The sequence below is a fragment of the Esox lucius genome, chromosome 11, assembly GCF_011004845.1.
Source record: "Esox lucius isolate fEsoLuc1 chromosome 11, fEsoLuc1.pri, whole genome shotgun sequence".
Lineage (NCBI taxonomy): Eukaryota > Metazoa > Chordata > Actinopteri > Esociformes > Esocidae > Esox > Esox lucius.
In genome coordinates, this window is record NC_047579.1 from 25,275,321 (window position 1) to 25,299,651 (window position 24,331).

Genomic DNA, 24,331 nt, shown 5'->3' on the forward strand with positions numbered 1-24,331 from the left:
AGAGGGAGTGAAGGCCACTTTCCTTTTTAGCTAAAAGAAACACACCAGAACACGCCACACTTTTTTGTTCACAGGGCAAAAGGAAATTCCACACCCCATTCTTTGTTCATAATGAAGTTTTCCAAACAAACTTCCATCAAACCACCTCCCAGGTCCTGGTCTCCTTCCTCTGACACAGCGAGCGCGAGCCCATAGCATGTGACTGACCGTGTCCATCCGCGGTCAGTGTGGGTGTGGTGTGTCAGGCCTCCACTTACAGTAATGAAGTAATGTGACAGATTAACAGCCCCTGATAACGTTCCCTTTTGCGTCTGACAGCTCTCCCCTTCACTGTCAGCAAAGCGATTGATCCCACATTTCTCCATCTCCATGACAAAAGATCTCCCCCCTCCCCTCTTAGTCCCAAAGCCCTGTTTGAAGTCCTTAAACTCCTAGAGAGCAGGGTAGTAATCGTTCTTCTGGCAGCCTCCCAAGTTCTGAGGCATCTTTCCCTACTTTTCGGCCTCCATAAAAAGAATGCACCTCAGTCTTCAGGCTAAGTTTGAGAGTCAGATTCCAGTTCCAGAAAACAGAGGTATCCCTGAATAGGGACCACATTCCAACTACATGACATCATTCGGGTTCTTATTCTGCATTCAGACCGGCGCTGCTGCCATGTAGCACCTTGGACAATGGCTGGCACTGATAGAGCGGGACGGGTTTGGGGAAAAGAACCGTGAAACGTTGCTGAGAGCAAGCGGTCTACAGCTGTGAGTCATAAGTCATGCTGTTCTGTTGCCCGTTTGGTGCCTTCGCATTTTGTCAGCGTGAAACTGTGTCTTAATGTACCATTTGTTCCGGTTCAGAGCACCCGTGTACATCTGGGCTTACACTCCAGTCACGTCCTGCATCAAGGTCCACGAAGAGTCCAGGCCCAGTCATTAATTGGTCCGCAACAGGAAGGGTGCTTAAGAAGCTCTGCCCTGATGCCTTTTGTTTAGCCTCAATGCTAAGAATAGCAGCTTTCCACTATTACGCACCCGGGCACCCATTTTAACAACGCCAGCTTTGAGCCATATGAAGTACAGAATACATGGAACCTAGGCCCAGATAGTTTATTGCGTTGTCCAAAAACCATGACGTGACAACCAAAATCCCTTCTTAAGGGTAACTCGAATCTTGTTTCAGGCACTTGGTTAGGCTCACATCAAATAATTTTCAAATGAGGTGAGCAACTAATTATATATTGAAACCTCTTGGTTTTTCAGTCATTTAATGTCAATAATGGGTGACTGTTAAAGTGATGTTGAATAGGGGGAAATGGACAAGCAAAGAGAACAAACCGGTGCAATTGGTTTGAAAAATGTCAAAATAAACAACAGTATACAGCACAAAATCCCTGAAATCAGTCTTCAATCAAATAAAATACAGCACTGCCATTCGTCGGCTTTGAATGTTTGAGAAATAATGTTTTTGCTGCACATCAGACATTGGTACCTGCACTAGTGGGTTGTTTTGGAAGACCCCCTACCTTTTCATTCCAATTTGGCACACAGACAAAAGAATCCAAGCACAGTTAAACAGCAACTTGAAACAGAAAGTTCAACAGAAGTTCATACATCTCCCCAGGAAGAGATCTCCTTGAGGACGTCTTGACAGATTAAACCGGACTTAGATTGGCTGAGTACAACTAATAAATATATTGTTAGTTAGCTTGTATGTAGCAGAACCAGAAAACGGAACACTTGACAACGGTTCAAATCCGGTAAATCACCCTTAATGACAAGGAACACATTTGCCTTCCCCATCAACTCTGGGTCACTTGGTAGTGCGTTGGGAACCCCTGACTGCCAGAGGTCCCGCAGGGCCCCATTCCAACACAGACCAGTGCTTCTTCCTCTTCTAAGGAATAACGGACCTCCTTGACAGGGTCTACGAGACCTGTCTGTTTAGCGAGCCAATTAAACATTTAGCACACCGACGGTAGAGTTGACAGGCAAACACCAGCGGCAGCAGTAAAGAGGTAGAATTTCACAGTCTGTCTAAAAGGTTTTAACACTTCTTCCTCAGACTGGCCAGTCAGAAGGAAAGTGGAAATACCCGTCTCGTTAACCTGTGCTTTGCTATGGGCATTCTGGTGATCACTGGCAAAGCAGAAACTTCAGGTAATGGAATAGTGATAAGGTCAAACCAAATAGATAAAACAAAGGCGTGCACTCCTAAGTTCCCAAGTGATTTATCGGGCAAAACAACATTTCGAATTGTGAACAGTGCATTGCATATTGAATTGTCACGTAAGTATTGTGATATCATAATTTCATGAGGACCCGAGCAATTCCTCTCCCTAAATAATAGCGACTGCTATTTTTTTTTTTATTATGTTTTAGTTGCTTAATTTCCCCAGCACATCAACATTTACATGTCAACATTGTTCAGGCAATTCACACCCTACAAGGTGTACTACAAGCACACACAATCATTGAATTTATAATGTCTGTCCATTCTGTGAGATGACGTTGTGATTTGGCATATTAACGTACTATCCATAACACCGGAATCTCTCTGTGGAAAGGCCTGTGGTGCCTTTCTCAACTATCCAGCTAGAAGCACAAGACAAGCAGGCCTATGTAAGGTGAATGAAGGGACTGGATAGTGTTTGGGTGGGCTGGCTCTGTTTGAACACAAACTCATGAATAAACCATAGCTGCTGTATGGCTGAGTGTGCCTGGTGCCCGATAGACAGTCACAGTGGGCTCTTTAGAGGCCTGGGGAGCTTGACAGCTGCTCCCTGGCGGAGAATCACCACAGACAACGCCACCAGGCTGACCGTTTTGTCTGAGGCTCTCTTAACTGCCCTGCCTTTTATTGTGGCCCGACAGTTTTACGAGGCTTCCGATAATGGCACATTGATGGTCTTCAATATGGAACATCGCTCCCTCTGGTCAATAATAATAGTGCGCGACACACTTCGGTATAAAAGAGACAGATGGCCGCGGTGTAGAGCCTGGGGCAGCCGGCGTGGATGCAGATCTAAGACACTACCTTATCCCAAGGATGTATAGTTCAAATTGATTTTAAATAAACACAGAAAAATTGGAAGTCAGTGAGGTTTTTAAAAACACAAAAAAAAGCCATGAGGAAATCCAACATCAGTTTTAAATATGGACTTCGTAATAGAGACCAGTGCTGTTCACATGGTTTCTCTGACTCTAAGAGCTCTCCAAATCCAATATACCATCTGTCAATCTCAGGGAAAAGTGTTTTAATGTTTTAATTGCGGGAGCTCAACATAAAAAAAAAAAAGTTACATCCACAGAACTGCATGTGAAGTCAACAAACCTATAAAACAAAGGGATTTGTGGCATCTGATGTGTTGGGGCTGTAATAAAACAAGAGTTATAGAGGCTTACCACATGGATTTAGTCTATATTATCACACACTTAACCTCTTCGCACTAATTCCTGCACAAGCCAAGTTGGGCACATCCATCTGCTGGTGGCATGAATGAGGAAAGAGAGGTCAGAGCCCGAAATGTGTCTCTTCTTCTGCCAACCGAGCTGGCTACATCCCACTGCTCTCTGAGACCTCTTGACTGTGGGACATTGGACACTGTGCTGTTGCCGGTTCACCGGGAGCCGCTAGGAGTCCGGCTGACTCTGACGTCTAGCAGAGAAAAGGGGAAGCCTTGCCTCGACCGGAATGCTGCATCAGACCCCTCTACCACTTCTCAGCCCTGAACCATAATTCCCCCTTAATCTGCATGAGCCCCATCTGGGTACTCCTTGTGATTCAGAAAGGGGAGAGCAGGGAGAGCAGGGTTCGGGTAAGCCAAGGCCTGGAGGTAGCAGATGTCAGAGAAAAACGGTTGCGACGTGTGTTTGTTTGTATAAAACCTGATGCCGGGCAGTGGGGTAATGACACTCCTGTCCCCTCCCCCCCTCAACCCGTGAATGGGTCTGGGGGGAGTAAATAACAATAGCTGAGCCACACTAGTAATAACAAATAAGCTGATGATTGCGATGGGCCAGAGGCAAAATAAAAGGGAGGGAGTCGTCTCTAGCAGGGCTGTCAGCTGGCTGCGGACACTCCAGACGACGTGGGTGTGCACCGGTCACACAGGTCACAACTCTTGACCGGGTTTAGCCCCCAGCGGCAGACAAAGAGACCAGTATAGGGTAATAACAATACTGACACTACTTTTACAACTCAACTGTCCTGAGTGGATCAGAATTTGATAAACAGCGGAGAACCACAAGAGCAACGGGTGCCACTGTTAAAGTCAAAAACCTCCTCAACCCTCGTATCTCATCATCACTCACCTCTGGGTCAAGGCAAGTCAGTGTTTATTTAGAGTCAAAAGAGGGTCCAGAATAGCACAGAGGGCGATAGGTTATCACAACGATTAAGGGGACTGGCCTGGGGCCCTCCGTTCTCCTAGTCAATACGCTATGTGGTGTCATGCTGAACTCAATGCCGGACACTACATCAGTCGGGGGACAGAGGCCCAGAGAAACCACCAGACAGCGGTCCTCCAGGTCTTCCGCATTACAGCTTGTGGCATTGCGGTTGGGGAAAGAAACAGCCCTTAAACAGCCACCCAAGCACTGTCATTTGACTAATTGCATAGTGAGGCCTGTGACTACATGACAGCACTCATTCATCACAGAAAAGGTCATCCCAGGTGTGAGTAAAGCCCTTTGTGTTTATAAACTACGCCAGTGGATGAATACAGGAACTCAAAGAATGGATGGATAAAGCTGGGCTGAATTGACAGACCATCGTAACTCGAGAACAGCTTTTGGTGGCAGAGAAGATTGGAGGACATGATAGGTCAAGAGAAGGCACCTGAGCCCCGTCCTCTTAAGGATCTTCGAGGTATTTCCAATGGAGGTCTGCATCAGGGAGACAACCCCCTCCAGCCCCTCATGCTTTTCTCGGGGTAAAAAGTGTCCTTCTCAAGGGAGCCTTTAAAGATAGCAGTGAGCTTATGGTCCAGTGAATTAAAACCCAGGGAGAGGATGCGGATAGGCTTTCAGTTCCCCCAGGGAGAGAGAGTTTATTAGTGAGCCATCAACAGAAGGGCTGGATTGGAGCTGGCCTGGCTAATCCGAGGGGATGGATTTCCCCAAAGCTTTAGCTGAGGCTGTGAGTCTTCTGTAGTCAAGTTCCTGAGCCTTGACCTCAGCAGTGCATAGTGGAGCGCACTCACCTCCTCTCAGCAGAGCTCCCTTGAACAAACACACTCAGTCACTCAACATGAGGATCACTCTGCATTCAATAGGATTGGCTTCAATGCTCCACTTTGTAAAAGGTATCTTTCACGTAATCCAAATGAGAGTTTAGCACTTTTTCCATTGGAAATTAAATACATGGAACTCGGCTTGGTGTATGTATAAATATTAACTGGGTCAAGCCGCAGACCTAAAGAAAAAAAAAAGAGTGAAAGACTCCTATAGCAAAGAAAAGCTTTCGCACACGTCTGAAAATGGCAGATTTCAGCTGGCAGATTTCAGCTGGATTCGACAAGCCTACTTAGAAGTTCAGCGGGATCTATTGATTCGGCATAGGCTTAGTAGTTATGACAGTTGTGGCTTCATCAGCAGCAGCAAGAACTCTGTAAACTGCTTGTTTAAGCATGTAACTGATTGCCTTACCGCCTTCAGAGGCACGGATTTCAGACGGCGCACACATTTAATTGTCTTACTTATGCGCCATCTGCGTCTAATCCCAAAGCTAGGGAAAATGAACATAACTGAGTGGCATTGCACTGCACACTACTCTGGCCGTGCTGCAAAATCAAACAAACTTAGCCATAAGTCTGACCGCCGAAGGGCAACGGCGTAGGTTTGTATTGCTTATTGTACAATACAAACCTACGCCGGCCGGGCAAGGGCAAGAACCCCCCCCCATTCCACACCCCTGCCGAAGGGTCATTTTAGGGACTTACTGTTTCGGCTGGCTTTGAGCTTGGTCAGTAGCTTCTGAGTGGAGGGCAGGTCCCCGTTCTTGACAGCCTGCAGAAGGTCCTGCTCCTTTCCCATGATTCCCCGGGGGCGCGTAAGAGCTTTAGTGGTGACCGTCGAGAGTACGGGTAAGACAGTACCTCACAACGCCATGCTGGGGAACAGTAGCATCAACAACCTCAGAGCTCCTGTCCTCAGACTCTCAGATAAACCAACACAGCTGACAGGTGAGGGCCCGTAAGAGTCTCTCAGCCTTAAATAAGTGGTTTCAATTCCGAGGTCGGTTACGGTTGCCAAGCCCAGGGAGGCCCGGAGAAATGGAAAATCTCTGTTGCTGCTTAATTTCCTGTTCAACTTTCTGTCTGTGTTTGTGAAAGATGTTATTTCCAGAGTGCGTTGGGGAATGAAGTCGTGTGGCGCTACCGTTGATGCGATGTAGGCCTCCGTCGGCAGCTGTGGTCAGAGTACAGTGTAGGCTGGAATGGAACAGCTCGATCCAGCCATCCAAATCCTGAGAACAGAGAAAACCAGTTATGATAACAGCCCCCCAATACTGGACAAACCACACAGAAATGCAAGTCTTTTAATGTCTTCATGGCTAGAAAACAAATGGAGGGGAAACTAGCCTATAGCTAAGCTTCCAGAACGTTAGCCACAAAGAACCGAAAACCAGAAAAACAAAACCAGAGTATTTACCTTACTTCAACTTAATTTGACCTCTATGCTACCGGCCTATCCATTTGGAAATGTACAAAAGGGTCAACTCTGAAGATAAAAGAACAATGTTGCACAAAGCCCAATATAGCCAGCACCTCTTTTTCTTTTTCCCCCCTACTTGCCTTTACAGGAAAATCAGTAGCATGCCATTTTCCTCTCAGGAAACTGGAACACTAAGGGAGTCATATCCTGTAAAACGGACTAAATAATGAGCATCTGACATATACACATATGCACCACTCCTTCAATTCATGGAGAGCGTAAATTAAAAACAAATTAAGTAGCCTATTTAATCTTTCTCAACACAAGTTTAGTAAACATTGAAAAACACTACGCAATACATACCAAGACTTCATAGACAAACGGTTTGAGGGAGCAACTCAATCCATATCTGATAACGGACAGTTATTCAGAGCTCTTTGCACATGTGAGCTGGTGTCATGTACAGTTCTCCCCTAGGCTCTGTTATAGATTTTTTTAAATGCTTAATCATGGACCAAATGCATTAGAATCGGAGGCTACTTAAACTCTTCCAACCCAATGGCCAATAACATTTGCGAAAATGAGAGAAAGAAGTAGCCTCGTTTGTTTATGTTGCTTTTAAACAATTACTGATTTTCTGCACATGGATGGCATGAGTATTAGAACTCGTTCATTAATGTACAATAACGAAAACGATTATGTTAACCCGATGACCATGGATAGCCAATGCACAATACAGTGTTGCTATATAAACAAAGCCTACACTGGGGAAAGTTCAAGTGCACAATAGGATCACACTTGCAATGACATGGTGTCGGCACAGCACAAATCTGCACGATTTTGTATGTTATCAAAACTTGCCGCATTATATAACTTGGCAGTCTGAGTACATCACACACCCAAAGAGAGACGCACAGGGCGTAAGCAAAACTGTCATTCCCAATAACAGTGATCATGTTCTCCTTCCCTTTCTCCCCCCCCAAGGCCAGTAGCCGGCCTTTTCGTGCTCGCTGTATTGTCAGGAGGGATATGAATGTGTGATTGAGAGGTTCGCGTGTGGACTGTAACTGGTGATGGGCTGACACTTTTTCACTTGTCCCAATGGAGAAAAAAACACACCCGATGATGCATTCTTTAGTTGATGGATAATATATTGCCCATATAGACAACATTAGATATAGACTTAATTTTAGTTAATGTTGTAAACTAGTTATCTTTAAAGTATAACGTTATCGATTATTAAAACACAACAGAACATGGTGCTAGCGTGCAAAGCAAATGGACTTTGTTACTAACTAAATCGAAAAACACAGTAGCTTAACTTTCAAGACTTGATTGCGGTCATTTTTCAGTCTCGCGGTCGTTTCGCTAACTGAAATACGTGCTAGCAAAGCTAACATTCACGCTAGCGACCTTCGGACTGAACTTTTTTGCAATAGTTTCCGAACCAGTCGTTAGGGGCCATCCCTGTCTGTATCCACGATGGTACATTTCTAAATAACATGTCTTACCTTATACACTGTTGTTGTTGCATGTTAGAAAGCAGGAATACATGTCATTGGTGGCAGTTTTCAGAAAGCACTCAACGTCCAAAATCAAGCAAAAGTAATCGTAGCCTTCCAATAACTCAATGAAAGTATTATCGAGTCTCCCATAGAAAAGCAAATCTTACTCCTTATTTCCTCGTACATACGTAGGTTACTTCATCAATGTCATAATAACACATAAACAGTTTATTTGTGGAATAGATGGAATATTTCTAAACTCCGACACGAAATTCAGACTCGGCTACATTGTCACTTGCTTCGCAAGATCTAATCCAGATCCAATGTTCGTCCCTCCCACAGTCCTCTGTCCCCGATTTCCCCTCCTCCGTTTCCAAAAGCAGCAAGCGGTGCCTCCCGACTCACGCAAATGCTACTTATCTGAGTATTTTTAGTCAAAAAAATTATCAAATGAAAACTATTTTTATTAAATTGATCAAGCCAATGGATTTCATTCTATGCAATTTGATCAGGTGCCATTGCTAGAAAAAGATTTCCATGATAACACCCCAGATCCATGGATGTAATTTTTCATCAGATCAAAGCTTGAGTCTTCCAGCCATGTGTCATGTTGTCTTTATTGTGGCTTAGCCTCGGCTCAGCACTGAACAAAAAGACAAAAGTCAAAGCTCACCGACAAAAGGTTCGCATAAATGGACTGCTGGGTACATATGTGAATGGTCTCATTGTAAACCCCTGCCAAATCGACTGTTTTAAATGAGAATAGGCATTGCAGAACATTTTTATAGAATGAAAATATGAGAGAGAGAGAGAGAGAGAGAGAGAGAGAGACACAGAGAGACACAGAGAGACAGAGAGTGAGCTGCCTGGGTCTCTGCACCTGCATTTACAGAGGAGATAAGAGTTCTTTAAATGATCAAAGAAGACCCTGATCCCACAAACAGACGTTTGGAACACCTGAGTTTGGCTTTACACAGTCATGGGCCTTTAATGTTGAGTGTGGTGGTAATGACAAAGGACCTCCAGCAGCCACTCCTTTAGGAGGGACTTCCTCCATGGCAAACATGGGAGTTTTATCAGCCTTTCAATGACGTCTTTTCACATGAATATACAATCAATCCTTTCATTAAAGCATTTCTGTACCACTTACAATGCTTTGTCATTAAAAAAATATAGGCCTTTCAGTCTTGCTTGTAAAGATAATACATAAATAAATAAATAATTGTTTATTGTTGTAGTTACACTCAGTGGTTGGTTTATTATGTACACCACGCCTTTCATGAAATAGATTGCTCCTACATGTAGTTACAAGTGACATGGCTGAGGATTGATATAGCAGGCAAATAGCCATTAAGACATTCAGTTACTGTTCAAATAAAATTTGAATGGCCAAAAATAATTAAACTAATTGAACTAGGGTGTGGTATGATAATTAGTACCAGGAGTGTCGGTTCCAGTATCTCAGAAGTGTCCGTCGTCCTTGGCTTTTTGTGCACACAAGTTTCTATGGTTCAGACGTAGGTGTGACAAACAAAAAACATCAAGCCAGACGCAGTTCTCTGGGCAAAAATAGCTAATGAGAGAGCTCAAGAGAAGGGAAAGAATCATGCAAGCTAACAGGCAGGTCACAAAACAGGCAGGTCAAAAACAGGCAGGCCACAAACAGGTTAAAACAGTACAGTGGAGGGCAGATTTGCATCTCAGGAGAACAGCATCTCACCGGTTTCCACTATGATCAGCTAAAAACTAAAAGAAACAGCTCCTGTGGGCACACTGGATGGTTGAGTGGAAACCCATTGCTGAATGACCTGTACTAATCCGGGTTTACTTTTGTGCCATGCTCAGTCTCCAGACCTCAACCTAAAAGAGAATGTTTGGGATAAGATGGAGAAGGCTTATTCCAACACCAAAGTCCTGCAGTCCAATCTGCAGCAGTTGTGTGATGCCATCACGTCAGCATAGCAGGCATGAACCAACATCTCTGTGGAATATTTCTGCCACCTTGGAGAATTCAAGCTGTTCTGAAGATAAACAGGTGTGACCTGGTACCTGATGTGTCAGCTAATAAAATGTCCACTGACTGTTTGTCCTACTGTGCAGCAATGACAACTGCCCCTTCATACCTCCAGGTTATGCTCAAACTGTGCTTCCCTACCCAAACTCTTCGTTCTACCACTTTAGGTCTCTTGTCTTCTACACAGGACAGCTCAAAGGCTTTTCTTGGTCCTAGTCGAAGCGGTGGAGCCAGTTCCCTGTTGAATCCAAAACAGCCAAGTCCCAGCCCATTTTCAGAAGATGTTTGTTGCCCTGCTGCTCAGCCCAAACCATCTGGTTCAAAATGTCAGATATTCCACATCATTCAGCCAATCAGCATCCTTGACTCAAAAGTAGCCAGTGTACCCCTCAGGCTTGTTTAATTATAAACTGTACAACTATCATTTATTTTAAAAACACATCCTCAAGCATTAATTATTCATTATAATATTTAAGTGTTCCTTTTAATTTGTGAGGTAGGCAGAATCTCTAACCCAGGATATTCATATTGTGGAGAAATGTACTCCAACTTTACATTCAGGTCAGCATACCATTATTTTTTCGACAGCCCACACAGGATATTCCAAAACAAAACAAAAAAATGGCTGGAGGACCAACTCTCCTAGCAACACAGGGGGTGGGGGGGGGGGGTTCTGCTTGTTCCAAAGTTTCCCGGTCTTCATCGTTTCTTCATCGTTTCTTCATCGTCCTCTTGTACAGTGTCATCACTTTGCGTGCATGCAGCACCTCCCACAACCAGCTCTCCATATGCAAGTCATGGTTGACATAGAAACGCAGGGGCCGCTTCACCGCATCATAGTAGTGGTCCGAGAAGTCTGCAAAGTTTCTTGTGATAAAACCATAGGCAGACACCTGTGGGAGGGTAAAAGGTAAAAGGTTTTATTTCACCTGCACACTGGCTGATATTCTCCACAGTCAGAGCTGTGTAAATATTTGCACACTTAGTTCAGTTGGAGTTTCACAACAGCAGCATCTAGCCTTCAAAAACAATATCGATGCCAGCGAAAGTCAACAGGTTGAAATGTGAGTGAGAAGCGAAGGTGGTTAATTAAAAATGACAATCAATAAGACTATTCACAGACTATATCAAAGTTTCCTAATAAATGACTTCCATAACTGCCAAGTTGCTATGTCATTTCACACTCCGTTGATGAAGCAGTGACAAGATTAGCCAGGGCTAAGCAAGCGGCAGTGAGGTGAGCTGACCTGGTCACACATGTGCAGTGCGGTCAGAAGCATCAGGGCGCCAGTGCTGGGCATGTAGAGGTGACTGTAATTTGACTTCAGCAGGTGGGATTTCAAAAACCTGTGCATTCAATAACGGTCATCAGTATTGGTCAAAAGCAGCCAATAAAAATATTGCAAACTTTCAATTTGACCAGGCAACGTTTCCCAGTACCTTTGTGTCACATATGTAATGAAATCTGGATGAAGAATTTTGAAGTGCTGAATAGGTGTCCTGAGCCCAAAGTATTGAGATGGCCTATTTTAAGGGATACATGTAGTTAGAGGTGAAAAATATTGTTTTGCATTGAGACTTTAACATTTTTTGAAAGTCACTCTAAAGAGAGTTTACCTACAGCATGCTATAGATACATATCAAGTGATTTCTTAATTCAGTATTGGATCAATTGAATTGCATCCAATACGACACTTGAATAGAAAAAGAACACTACCATCATGTGGCCATAAAGTAAATTACAGTGTGGATTAGCCCATTCAACACTGCAAGATCACAGTACATTAACACAGCATTTTTTAAAGATGAACAAATGTACTACACTTTTTAAACTGGGCTTAACATATGAATGAACCCTGCCCTGACCCTCTCCAACTCACCAATCCCCCCTGTCATGGCCAGAGGTGACCTTGAGTCCCAGGATAGCAGCTGACAGCATCACATAGTCACGTTGGTCGGACGGAATGAAGATGTATCGGACACTCTGTAGGTTGAAAATAGAGTCAAAGATTTCAAGTGTTCACAACTACAACCCCTGAGTTTGTGACACATGCTAAAGGACCAGACTTAACACTGTAGCCTATCTAAAAAGTTCTTACCTGCCCCTGAGGGACATTGGTGAAACCCTCTTTTCTGTATAATAACAGGGAATGCTTCATAGTGTTTGTGGTGAACCCATAGAAAGACGTCTTTGTGCCCACGTCCTCCTCAAAGTGCCTAGTTATCGCCCCATTTACCCTAGAACAAATCATTTACCATCCGTTTATTACTCCTCATGGTAAATGTTTGCTTACAAACAAAAAGGGATGAATTTGAGGAAAATTATTACAATTGAAATATACTTGATCTAACATCTGAGGTCAAAAAGCCACAACAGAAATGTGCCAACCTGAAGACAAAGTCGTGGTTGTCAATGGCCCTGCCTTGTTTGGAGCCTCGCAGGATACCACCGTTTCCCACCACGGCACAGCGAACACACTGACCAGGCCACCGGCGCTCAAACAGGCGGCTACTGGATGAATCGTTGAGCAGGGCCAGAGTGGATCTAACCACTGATCATGAACAAACAAACGTGGAACAATGGGTTTATAGACAATATTCAATATACTAATTGTTGAAACTAACAAACCTGAAGGGAGTGCTCATACCATCCTCAGGTATGCCCTTCCAGCCATATGGGGGCATATACTTTGTCAATCGCTCCCACTCCGATTGGCTGAAGCTCCCAGCCGACTGCAGCACGGAAATGTTGAAGTTAAAGTGTTGCCTGAGAAAGTCATCGTTCTTCACTGTTCCTTTCAAAGGGCACAAGGCCCTCGGCTAAGTAGAGAGAAAGAAAGAATGTACTGTACTTGTATGTACATCCCTGATCTCTGTAGTATTACAGTAGCATAAACTCAACATATACTGTAAGGGGCACTGAAAAAACTAAAAACAATTTGAATTGAGGACAAAGCTGGCATGGGTATCCAAATGACTGCAGCATATATGAAAGGTACATGATATTTCAGAGAAATTAGCCCTCCCAAAGTGACACATGTTGGATCTTAATTCAAGCCAGTTTGCTACATCAAAGAATAATCTTCAGCAACGGAAGTTGAAATATTATTTAATCTACAGTAACAAAATTGCAGGAAAGTACTTTTGCATCAGGGTGATCAATTTCCTCTGTAGCAAGAATGCTAGGTTGTGCTGGGTATCAACAGCTAACACAGCAAAGGAAGCCAGTGAGTTTTTGCTATTTTCCAACTTCAGGTCTAGTTCTGTTCACGCTCCTTGCCCACATTGCTTTTCTCGATTGTATAATAATGGCTTTGGTTGTTTCATCACACTTTATCGTGTGTAATTACCTCATAATCAGTTGATATGTTGTTGTCCCATAGCTCCTCATCACCAGTCCAAACGCCATCAAACTCTGTGCCTAGACTGGGAGAAGGAAAATGCACAATAGGGTGAAATTCAAACTAAATGTTGCAACAACAAAAATATTTTAATGAAATCGTTCAACTAAAGGTTCCCGGAGAAGCCTCTTTTTGCTGGGTGGTTCCACAACGTAGATGAAAGAAAACAAGCAATAAAATGTAACTCTTAAATTCAGAGTTCAATGTTCTGTCTTAAAACTGCTATTGAACATTCATCTAAATTAAATCAGCTTTGGGAAATTAGCCAAATCTGTTCAGTGTCAGACACACCTTAGCCCAGGGTATCCCAACCATGTTTCTGGGAGTTACCGTCCTGTAGGACCTATACAATCCTGGTTTTGACTACCTACATTCTGCTTATTATTAGAAATAGGTGTGTTAGCTGGGGGTGGAGAAAAAAACTAAGTTGTCAGCCCTGAATGATACTGGCTCAGCTGAATTTGCGCTGCTGGAATGGTGCTAATCAAGCGTTTGGGGCCAAAAGTGGGGTGCTCATAATTTCAATTGCACTGGAAAGTATAAACCTTGACTTTCACTTGCCATTTTGAGCAATTGCGCTACAGTGCACCATAATTACTCAGGAATGTGATCAACACAGCTGACTGGTGGCACCTGTTAGTCAAAATAGTTGTTAGAGAAGAAATGAGAGTTGCCAGTACTAAGTTCGCAGCCATCTCCTTTCTGAAAAAGCTGTCCTCCACACTTTCCTCTGTGAAACAGAGAAATGTATTGTTTAGCACAAGCATAATTAGTTTTATCACTTTAAACATTTAGTTTGGGATCAATCCGTGTAAAAGTAAATTAGATGACTAACCAAATGGAAATCAAGAATGGCCCATTTATTGTCTCTGTAGACAAGAGGCACCACTTTCATTGACCAATCAAAGGCTTGTGATATGGTGGATCATGAAATCATAAAGGAAAGACTCTTGGATAGCAGTAGATCACAGTGTGTGCAGGTGCAAGGTCTCACCTTTAAGCCTGTGTATGTGTTAAAGGGTGTGCATCAGGGATCAGTTCTGGGACCACTCTTTACAATTTACATAAATAACATAGGCATAGATGTACCCCAAGCTAACTTTCATTTCTATGCAGACAACACTGTGATTTATTGTTCGGCACCCTCTCAAATTCTGGCCCTTTTTCCAGTTACAGCTTGCTTTTGATATTGTTCAACAAAGATTTAATCAGCTGAAACTTTCTAAATGTTGATGAAACAAAAGTTGTTTTCAAACATAAAGAATAAAAAAAACGATAGAGCTTCAATTTCTTACTACATTGCATGGTAATGTAATTGAGTCTGCATCTGTACACAAATATCTTAGTGTCTTCAATTTAATTGAAGACACTCTCTCCTTTAAAAGCTTTCTGCCTGTATTAGATTATGGTGATGTCTTGTACATGTATGCCTCTAAGTCCTCATTACATATGTTTGATACTGTATACCAATGTTTCTTAATCCTGGTCCGGGGGACCAAAAGGGGTGCACGTTTTTGTTTTTTCCCAGCACTCACGCACCTGATTCAAATGAAAGACTTGAGGATTATGTCAATCAAGTGTGTAAGTGGTAAGGAAACATTTGAATCAGGTGTATGAGTGCCGGTGCAAGATGGCCTTATTTACAAGGCCATTCTTGGAAAGCTTCCAATTTATTTATGTTCATACATTGTCCAACAGACTAAAGAGTAACATTGCTTGGGCTCTCATAACTGTGTTTTGTTGACAGTTCCTAGGACACGTTCTGGAGTAGGGAAGAAAAGCGTTCCAGTTGGAATGAGCCTTCCAGCCTTCCAACTGGAATGAGCTACAAAAGATATTAAGACTAAATCGTTTACTGACTAGGATTGATTTTAAGTCCAAAATTACATACGATAGATATTGAAATGGGTTGCTGTAAATGTTTTGAATCTTGATCTTAATTGGAATGATGGTAATTGATGTTTATGTTGTGATTTCATGTACTGTAAATTCCGCGTGCTGCTATTCTTGGCCAGGTCCCTCTTGAAAAAGAGATTGTTCATCTCGATGTAGCTAACCTGGTTAAATAAATGTAAAATATAATTTGTTTTGGGTTATTCTTACTTTTAACCCTTTTTCATCTAACTTTTGTGATATCCAGTTTGTGATTAAGGCCCTGCTTCATCGCAGCAAACCACCAGCAGCCTTACGATGGTCAGTGTTGAGATAGGTGTACTCAAAAGGGTTTCCGATGCCATTCTGTTCTTATCCTGCTGCTTGCTCATCTTACCAGAACCATTGCGTGCCTAAAGGAGCCCCTTCTCCGGCCTTTCCCTCGATTTATCTCACAGGTGCCCAAGCCACCACACGAACATGAGTAGGGCTGGCCAGTTACACCACCCTCTGTGGGACCCCTGGGCTAATCTGCAAGCAGGAATCAAACCCTGATCTTGCAGTGATTTTAACGCCCCGCTCATCCACCAAAACAGCTCACCGAACAAAATTTAAACAAAACACCAGAAAAATACAGTATCTAACTGCAGGTTTTTTAGTTTGTAAACGTAACTCCTTGATATACAACTGGTCATGAAACAGGATATGGAACACTTCTGTCTGGACTTTTAAGGTGTATTCAGTATTAAGGAATAATTAGTAGCAACCAACCCATTTGAGATAAATAGATAACCAGCTGTGTTTGATTGAAAAGTCATTAAATATCTGTAGGAACTTTAAAGAATAATAAATGTAACCTTGTTTTGACCCTTAAGGGCAACCATCTGACATGTTTAAATAAGCCCCCATCCTATGCTCAGGAGCTAAAAGGATGGTGCCACATCTTTCAACACCAATACCCCTTGAGATCTTCAGCTGTGAACTCCTGAAGCCCGGGGACACTTTTCTGCCACAGCCACTAGGACTCTTGCTTTTTTCCATCTAAACTGCACATTGAATGACACCATTAACCATACAACTGATCTTCCACATTGTTGTCCCTTGCTAACTCAGCTCTCTTGCTTGCCTCTGCACGCAACATCCACTGGACTAAAATGTAAATTCCCACAAGTTGACAGACTTTGTATGTCAAGGTTGTAGTGGTTCGCACTCTCGCTGTCTCACAAAACAAATATTTGGATTAAATGCTTTCCCAATACCAACAAGGTGAATTTCCAGGTCATTTCTCCAGATTCAAAACATACCTTGATAGGATACTACACTTATTACAGAAATGACAGAATACACTAACAAGTTAAGATCAACAAAAATGAACATCCCACAAAAACCTTATAAAAAGTGCCATGTTTTATCCCCAATAGACAAAGACTATGATATCAATGGCAACGCTGTGTATATTAAATAGTGGCCATTACATGCCTGCCTCCTGTTATATATCTTGAATTGCTAGAGACACAATTTAACAGATATATAACATGAAATGTGTTGAGCGATCATTCTAATAGGCAAACTAGACAGGTTCCACTTTATCTAGCAAAGATTGTGTACAGCCAGTTGCAAATTCAGTGAAGCAATGCCGTTGACTGAGTGAGCTTCACAGTTTGACCTGCTATAAAACATTTAAAAAACGTACAAGACTGTTTTCCAATCTCTGGGAAGCGCCCCAGAATTTGAAAACCTGCGCTGGCGCATCTCCTTGTCAACAGCCAAAATTTAGCTCGCAGGTGCCTGGCCTTCAAGGCAACCCTGTCCGAGATGCACCCCAGATAAAGCCAAGTGAATTTGCACTAACTTGTGCGGGATCCATTGCACTTCAATGACTCAGTTCAATCCTTTTGCACAAAAAGTTATTTAAACTTTTGACAGAACACAGAAACCAATTATGTAAGCGCCACAAGCGCACAGTCCAATTAGAATGCAATGAGAACACAAACAAAACCACCAACAATCTTTTCATTTAGTTAACTTTCACAATGGCTCGGTTTGGCCGTGGTTTAAATTTAAAAAGTACAGTAATTCGATAGAGAGGTGTTGTCAATGATTCCTCAATAGAGTACCCTAAGTGTCCTAGATTAAATTCAATAAACGTATTTCAGTCTAAACACAATTTAGGAAATCGCATACTATTTACCTCTTTGCAAGTCTGTCATGCAAGTTCAGGTGGTGTTGTCCATAAATAATCATGGTTATTGTCACACAAACACATAAAGCCAGAAGAAAAACACGCTTCCACGTATAAATCGACATATTTCTCAAAATTCTACCTGAAGATATCTACTAAAGTATGAGGTGTTTAAATATCCCGGTAAATTTCCATGCTCAAATTCCCAGCAAAAAGACGAACTGGCGAACAAGGTCCTTAGCAGTAATAATTCACGTGATTTGTAGGCTAACTGGAGCAATAAAAATACTGCTCTTTCTTGGGTTGGAAAATTATCTGTCCCGCCGAGTAAAGGTTATTGTGTTTTCTTCCAGTTTTTTTTTTTCCTGACAAAAATACTTCCTCATGTTGAAGGTGTTTGGGAGCGCGCGGCCAAAATAGCACATTAATTAGGGGTAAGCACCGAAGCAGTTGGAACTCTTTTTAAATTTTTCTTCGTTTTATATAAGTTTGTGGTAAGTTTGTCTATAAGGAGGAAAAGTGTTGCCTTAAATTGTAAGAAATTATACATATATTGCAGTTTATTTTGCAGCCAGAGAAGGTACCAAGTTCATTGCTCAAGCTCAGTGTAGCTGGGATACTGCACTGAGTGTTAGTAACATAGACAGCATATGTTGACTGTGTAGAGACATTTTTTATAGTGTATTTGGTGACTGTGCACAACCTTGTGTTGTTCCTCTGTGGAGGTTGAATCAAGATAATAGTGTAAGTATACTTTAAGTCAATTCGTCCAATACTATAACCAATTAAAATAAGAAAAAAATATACTTTTATATAGAGTGCTTACCTTTGATTTGTCTGTCTGCACGTACACAGTTGGATATGACACGACTCATACGTAACATAGACATAAAATCATCTACAGGCATGATTCGGATAGTTTTATTGGAGAAGAGTCTATGGAGTTAGATGTGTCTCAATATTCGTAAATATATCTACGAAATCCGTGCGTATATTCACCACAACTCACAAATAAAAATAGGATTTGTAAATGTGAATAAAATATTTTGTAAATAAAAACATTATCGGTAAATACGTAAAACCATATTTCACAAATAAAACACAAATCTGTAAAACATTTACATTTGTTGCTTAACATTTACAAGTGTTGACTTAGATTTAGAAATCTTATGTTTATTTACGGATCAGAATTTTATATTTACACATTATTGAGACACATTTTCCTTCGGTCGACAAGTTCTCGTGTGCGTGGTTTCAGTCAGAGGGCTCGCTTGGTGGGACTTATGGAATATCCGGACTGGAGCCTGGTAGATTGGAGTCTGTGGGTAGCTAGGATACGTTTTTCCTGAAATGTGAGTATAACGTTTATTTGTGTAACAATATTTGACTGCATCCCCAATGGGTAATACAACCCCGAGCGTGTTTTCGACTTCAGGCAACTAACTTATGCACAGTTATTTCTGCCTACATCTGGTTGGCTAGCTAGCCATATAGTAGGCTACTGTAGCTTAACTAAAGTAATGAAGGTATCTAACCTAGGGTTGCCACCCTTCCCGTATAATACGGTATCGTCCTGTACTGAAAAATAAAATGCGCTGTCCCTGACAGAATCAATATGGGACGCGATTTGTTTCGTGCACACCATACTTTAAGCCTGGATTGACACAAAAAATAATAAAACCAAAAGAGTTTCATGAAACATTGCGGATAAGTATTTAACCAGAATGACAGGCGAGTTGTGTGACTCTGAACGTCATCGTTGTCCTGGTTACGGAGACTCAGACGCACAGTAACATCAGCAGTGCGGTTCTCCCTGATAAGTTGACAGTTCTGTAAGCAGAAGATACGACCCTCCGCATAATACATAAAAAGGCAACAATACATAATTTACTACAATAGTACATATAATACATAGAGACACGCAAGACTAAAATGAAAAACAATTAAGACAACTAAAATTATGTAACTTTATCAAAATTATGTAACAAAGTAATACAATAAGAAGTTAAGAGAAATCAAATAAAACCAAAAGATTAAAACACAGTAATAGGACGTTAAAAATAAGTAAAAAGTGGACTTGACAAAAACCAAGGGACAACGTCAGACTGAACTAAAAGCAAGAGAAAAAAAGTGTGGGGTATACAAACTTATGTGCACAATTGTATGACCACAAACACAACCTAGATGTGCAACACTCATACAGAATGAATCAAATGCCGCTGTGCAAGTCAACAAGTCAGTTGCGTCTTCGGGTTAGATACCTTCATTACTTTAAGCTACAGTAGCCTACTATATGGCTAGCTAGCCAACCAGATGTAGGCAGAAATAACTGTGCTTAAGTTAGTTGCCTGAAGTCGAAAACACGCTCGGGGTTGTATTACCCATTGGGGATGCAGTCAAATATTGTTACACAAATAAACGTTATACTCACATTTCAGGAAAAACGTATCCTAGCTACCCACAGACTCCAATCTACCAGGCTCCAGTCCGGATATTCCATAAGTCCCACCAAGCGAGCCCTCTGACTGAAACCACGCACACGAGAACTTGTCGACCGAAGGAAAATGTGTCTCAATAATGTGTAAATGTAAAATTCTGATCCGTAAATAAACATAAGATTTCTAAATCTAAGTCAACACTTGTAAATGTTAAGCAACAAATGTAAATGTTTTACAGATTTGTGTTTTATTTGTGAAATATGGTTTTACGTATTCACAAATTGTATTTATATTTGTGAAACATGTTTACATATTTACCGATAATGTTTTTATTTACAAAATATTTTTTTCACATTTACAAATCCTATTTTTATTTGTGAGTTGTGATGAATATACGCACGGATTTCCTAGATATATTTACGAATATTGAGACACATCTAACATATCTATCTTAATGCTCTAGTCTTTGGTACAGGTGGCGTTGTGCAGTAAATGTACTGTAGGTGTTTCTCCCAAGGACATTAATAATAGATTCTGACCGTTTTATAAATTCTTATATAAATATCTAAAGCAGATACTAATCCTGTAAACATGCCTGCATTGAGAGTATCCCCTCCCTGAATCAAGAGGATTTTGTCTTCCTGAAAGAGGATTTTGTCTTCCTAAAAGTGTAAAATCGTCTTATAGAAATTATAAAAACCCTAAAGACTGACAACAACCAAGGACTGGATGGATTTTTGGTAGTTAATTTAGATCAGACCGGCTTCCTCCATAGCTTAAACGTATTCATCAAGGATAAAATGTCCAAAAACAAACCTGCAAGGGGAAGATGCACAAAATACTTAAAATAAATGTGCCAATAATTTTAAAATTGAATTTTGGTTGATTCCCTTGAATCATTAATGAAGTACAATTTTCAATTTATTGCAAAATCCCATGAAATGTAAAAATCTAATCTCAGCAATGTAGCACAGTATGCTATACATTGCTATGAATTAATTAATGATATATAACATATTCATAGAAGTCTTTGCTGTTCAGTTGACCAATGACAGATATTTTACATTTAACCCCAGCCATATGTAAAAAAAAATGAAATGAAATATCAGTTTGTCTTAAACTAGACTAAAGGTGCGGATAACTTTAACAGGCCAACTGGTCGAAAAACCTTTCATCCTCAGTACCCTATTTCCTTTTTTAAATTCATAACCCTCAATTTTCTTACTTCATTAACTTTCTAAAAATGTTGGGTCACTGTCACTTTATCAAGGCCTTTTATTTGGAGTTATGAGAACATACCGTGTGCTGTATGAAAATCATTGTAATGATTCATGATGTTACTTAATTTGTCAGGCTTTGGAAAGAGTATGTGCCTTGGGCATGTTTTCGTACTTTGTAAATGAACAGTAAACCACAGGTCTGTGGTTGGTTCAATGAATTGAACTTCGGCGGTTATATGGTCGTATCCCAAAAAACTGTAAGAAACCTTGGCGTTACCTTCGACCCTGGGCTTCTAATTGTACTTAGAATTTCGAAGCAAACAGCTTGATTCAGGGTTTTCTCTCATAGAGCTCCACTACTGTGGAACGATCTGCCAATTAAGGTTAGAAATAGAGACTCAGTGCAAACTTTCAAGTGTCTACTGAAGACTAATCTGTTCAGCACGGTCTATGATTAAGTGCAGTCTGGCCCAGGGGTGTGCAGGTAAACAGAAAGGCTTGATACTGACCACCCTTGCCGTCTTTGCCACTACTGGGATGCCCTCCCTCCAATGCCATTCGGGGGCAGAGTCACTGGCTTTTTGTTGTCTCTCCATTGCGCCCACCGTGCATTTGAGGTGAACTCTGCTGGCAATACTCAGCCCTCATTCAGGGTGGTTGGTGGGTGTCCCTTTGGTTGATGATTGGCAATGTGGTTGGATTGATTTTCTGCCTGTTGGGCCCTGTCCGGGGCCTCCCCCGTATAGGGCCACAGTGTAACTAGATCCCCGTCTCACCCCCAAAGTTGTACGCTGCTATATTTATGTGCCAGGGGGATTAGGGTCAGTTCTCCACTGGATGCACTCCCTACATTTTCTTGTCTCTTGCTCCGTTCAAACTTAGGAGGACATGAGGACTTAGCCCACATCTCCCAAGTACCAGGCTCTAAAGACTCGTTGCTGCCACTGTCCAAAGTCCTCCTGGCTGTGTTGCAGATCAAGACGATACCTGACGATTCCAGCTGCAAGATATGTCCAATCTTTATTAAACCCATTATTAATTGAAATTCCAAACATTTTAAAGGATAAACTAATGTCTAAGGTTACAAAAATATATACATCTTCAAAATAGATTTAGATAAATGGATTAGTTAAAATTTCCCAGGATTAGTTAAATGTTGCAGAGGTGTTGACTCTGAATTTGTATTGGTCTTCAGTGAAAGATTTCACCATTCAGCTCCTAGTGACTGGATAAATAGCCAAAGGCCAGGAGCACACTGAGAGACCAACAGCTGATGTCAAGGTGATGTCTGTCCAGACCTGAGGAATGTAGCACAGATCAGAATGAATACGCTCATCTGCATCCCAAAATGTATTTCATGCATATCCTAGCTTAATTTTTGTGAGTCTTCAACTAAAACCTTTCCACAGATTATGTGTCCCTAGTTGTCTCCATTATGTCTGACAGCAAACTAATACTCACCCTGTGTTAGTTTAAAGATGGATGTTAACAAAAATTGTAAAAGTAATGACAAGGGAATCAAGCCAGTTTATGCTGGCAAGTGATTCTAGCAAAAATGCCTTGAAATGAGATTTTCAGATTTTATTACAATCGGAGTCAGTCTTCAACTAAGGGTCGTTTATAACATATTGTCTTTAATGGAGTACATTGATGAGTAACAGACAGTAATAAAACTCATCTTGTTGTGGTATGTATGGGACTGACTGACAGTTAGTACTGTACACCTCTGGTGTATTCTCCATTCTCCCAGACTGCAGAAGGTAGAGTTTTTAGGTGCTCAACCATGTTTCTCTCTGTCACCTCCCCTAGTGCCTATTGGTTCTGCATCAGCAGATGAAAGACGTCCACAGACTGCTTCTGTAACCTGAAACAAATGCAGACAATCTCTTGTCTGGGTCTATATGACACACTGACAAACACAATGGTCACAATGTGCGATTTAATATTAAATAAAACCCAGTTCAGAAAGAAAACGTCACATTGTAAGTTTTACTGTTTATTAAAGAAAATAAATTAAGCAAAGGGGCTCTGCTCCTACAGGGCAGCTCACTGCCAAAGCCAAGGGCCAATTTATAACATGCCCTAGAGGGCAGTAAGCCTTCCAAGAACCTAACAGGTGGACACACGACTGGCGGTGTTTTGGAACAAGTGAAGGAAGCACGTAGCAAAAAAACTGCGGTGGGTAGGTTGAACCAGTCAGATAAAATAAACTGTCAGGAGCACTGTTGACGTCTGATTGACACATCATTCTTTCTGATCCAGCTATGACGCATCATAAATATCCTCGGCCAGACAGGTGCTTCACAGTTTATTACTGCCATCATTCACACACAGGACATTTACAGGCTGTCCTATGAAAGAGCTCATAACACTTGAGGTCATACCCCTTCTATGGCCTGTAGAACACTACATTGATGGGTGGCGCAATGATTATTGTGGGCCTCCAGAGACATTTTATCATCAATGAATCCATGACCAGACCTACATAAAATGTCATGTATTATATATTCTTGTTGTTTTGTAAATGTACTACAACTCTGTTTAAAAAAAGATGTAAAATACATGGTCACACTGAGTTTGATGCCAGCAATAAGTTTTTAAGTTGGGACAGAGGCAACAAAATACTGGAAACATTGTGTAATGCGAAAAAACTAAACCTGGTGGAATATCACACAACTTATTAGGCCAATTGGCAACAGGTCAGTAACATGATTGGGTATTAAAAGATCATTCCAGAGACGATGGGCCTGTCAGAAGTGAGGATGGGGAGAGGTTCACGACTCTGAAAGATAGTGCCACAATTCATGAATAACATATCACAACATAAAATTGCAAAGAGTTTGGGGATCTCATCTACGGTACACAATATCATTAAAAGATTCAAAGAATCTGGAGTAATCTCTGTACGTAAGGGACATGGGTGAAAACCAGAATTGGATGGCCGTGATCTTTGGGCCCTTAGTCAGCACTGGATTAAAACCCGACATGATTCTATAATGGAAATCACTGCATGTGCTCAGGAACACTTCCCGAAAACCAAAAGCAAAACAGAAACCAT

The 24,331-nt window shown here is 41.5% G+C and overlaps 2 protein-coding genes across 8 annotated transcripts in view; both read right to left on the minus strand.

Moving 5' to 3' along the window:
- Window positions 1–8,537, minus strand: part of LOC105012910 (caskin-2) — a 71,650-nt gene extending 63,113 nt beyond the window's left edge. For 2 of the 7 annotated variants that reach the window (XM_034295248.1, XM_034295247.1), the window contains exons 1-2: window positions 8,153–8,500; window positions 5,927–6,453 (exon numbers count right to left, since the gene is read on the minus strand). In XM_034295248.1, coding sequence (XP_034151139.1) covers window positions 5,927–6,020 — 94 coding nt within the window. In that variant the 5' untranslated portion in view covers window positions 6,021–6,453; window positions 8,153–8,500. Of the gene's footprint in view, window positions 1–5,926; window positions 6,454–8,152 lie in introns of all 7 variants that reach the window. The other 5 variants (XM_034295250.1, XM_034295249.1, XM_034295244.1 and 2 more) reach the window with 4 other exon arrangements.
- Window positions 8,538–9,357: 820 nt separating this feature from the next.
- Window positions 9,358–19,372, minus strand: st6galnac2 (ST6 (alpha-N-acetyl-neuraminyl-2,3-beta-galactosyl-1,3)-N-acetylgalactosaminide alpha-2,6-sialyltransferase 2). The gene is made up of 10 exons (XM_034295129.1): window positions 19,368–19,372; window positions 18,442–18,456; window positions 13,511–13,586; window positions 12,809–12,980; window positions 12,550–12,712; window positions 12,260–12,398; window positions 12,041–12,144; window positions 11,601–11,684; window positions 11,408–11,507; window positions 9,358–11,053 (listed from the first exon to the last, which is right to left on the minus strand). The coding sequence occupies exons 1-10, from the start codon at window positions 19,370–19,372 to the stop codon at window positions 10,871–10,873; spliced, it is 1,041 nt and encodes a 346-aa protein (XP_034151020.1). The 3' UTR covers window positions 9,358–10,870.
- Between the last annotated feature and the right edge of the window lie 4,959 nt (window positions 19,373–24,331).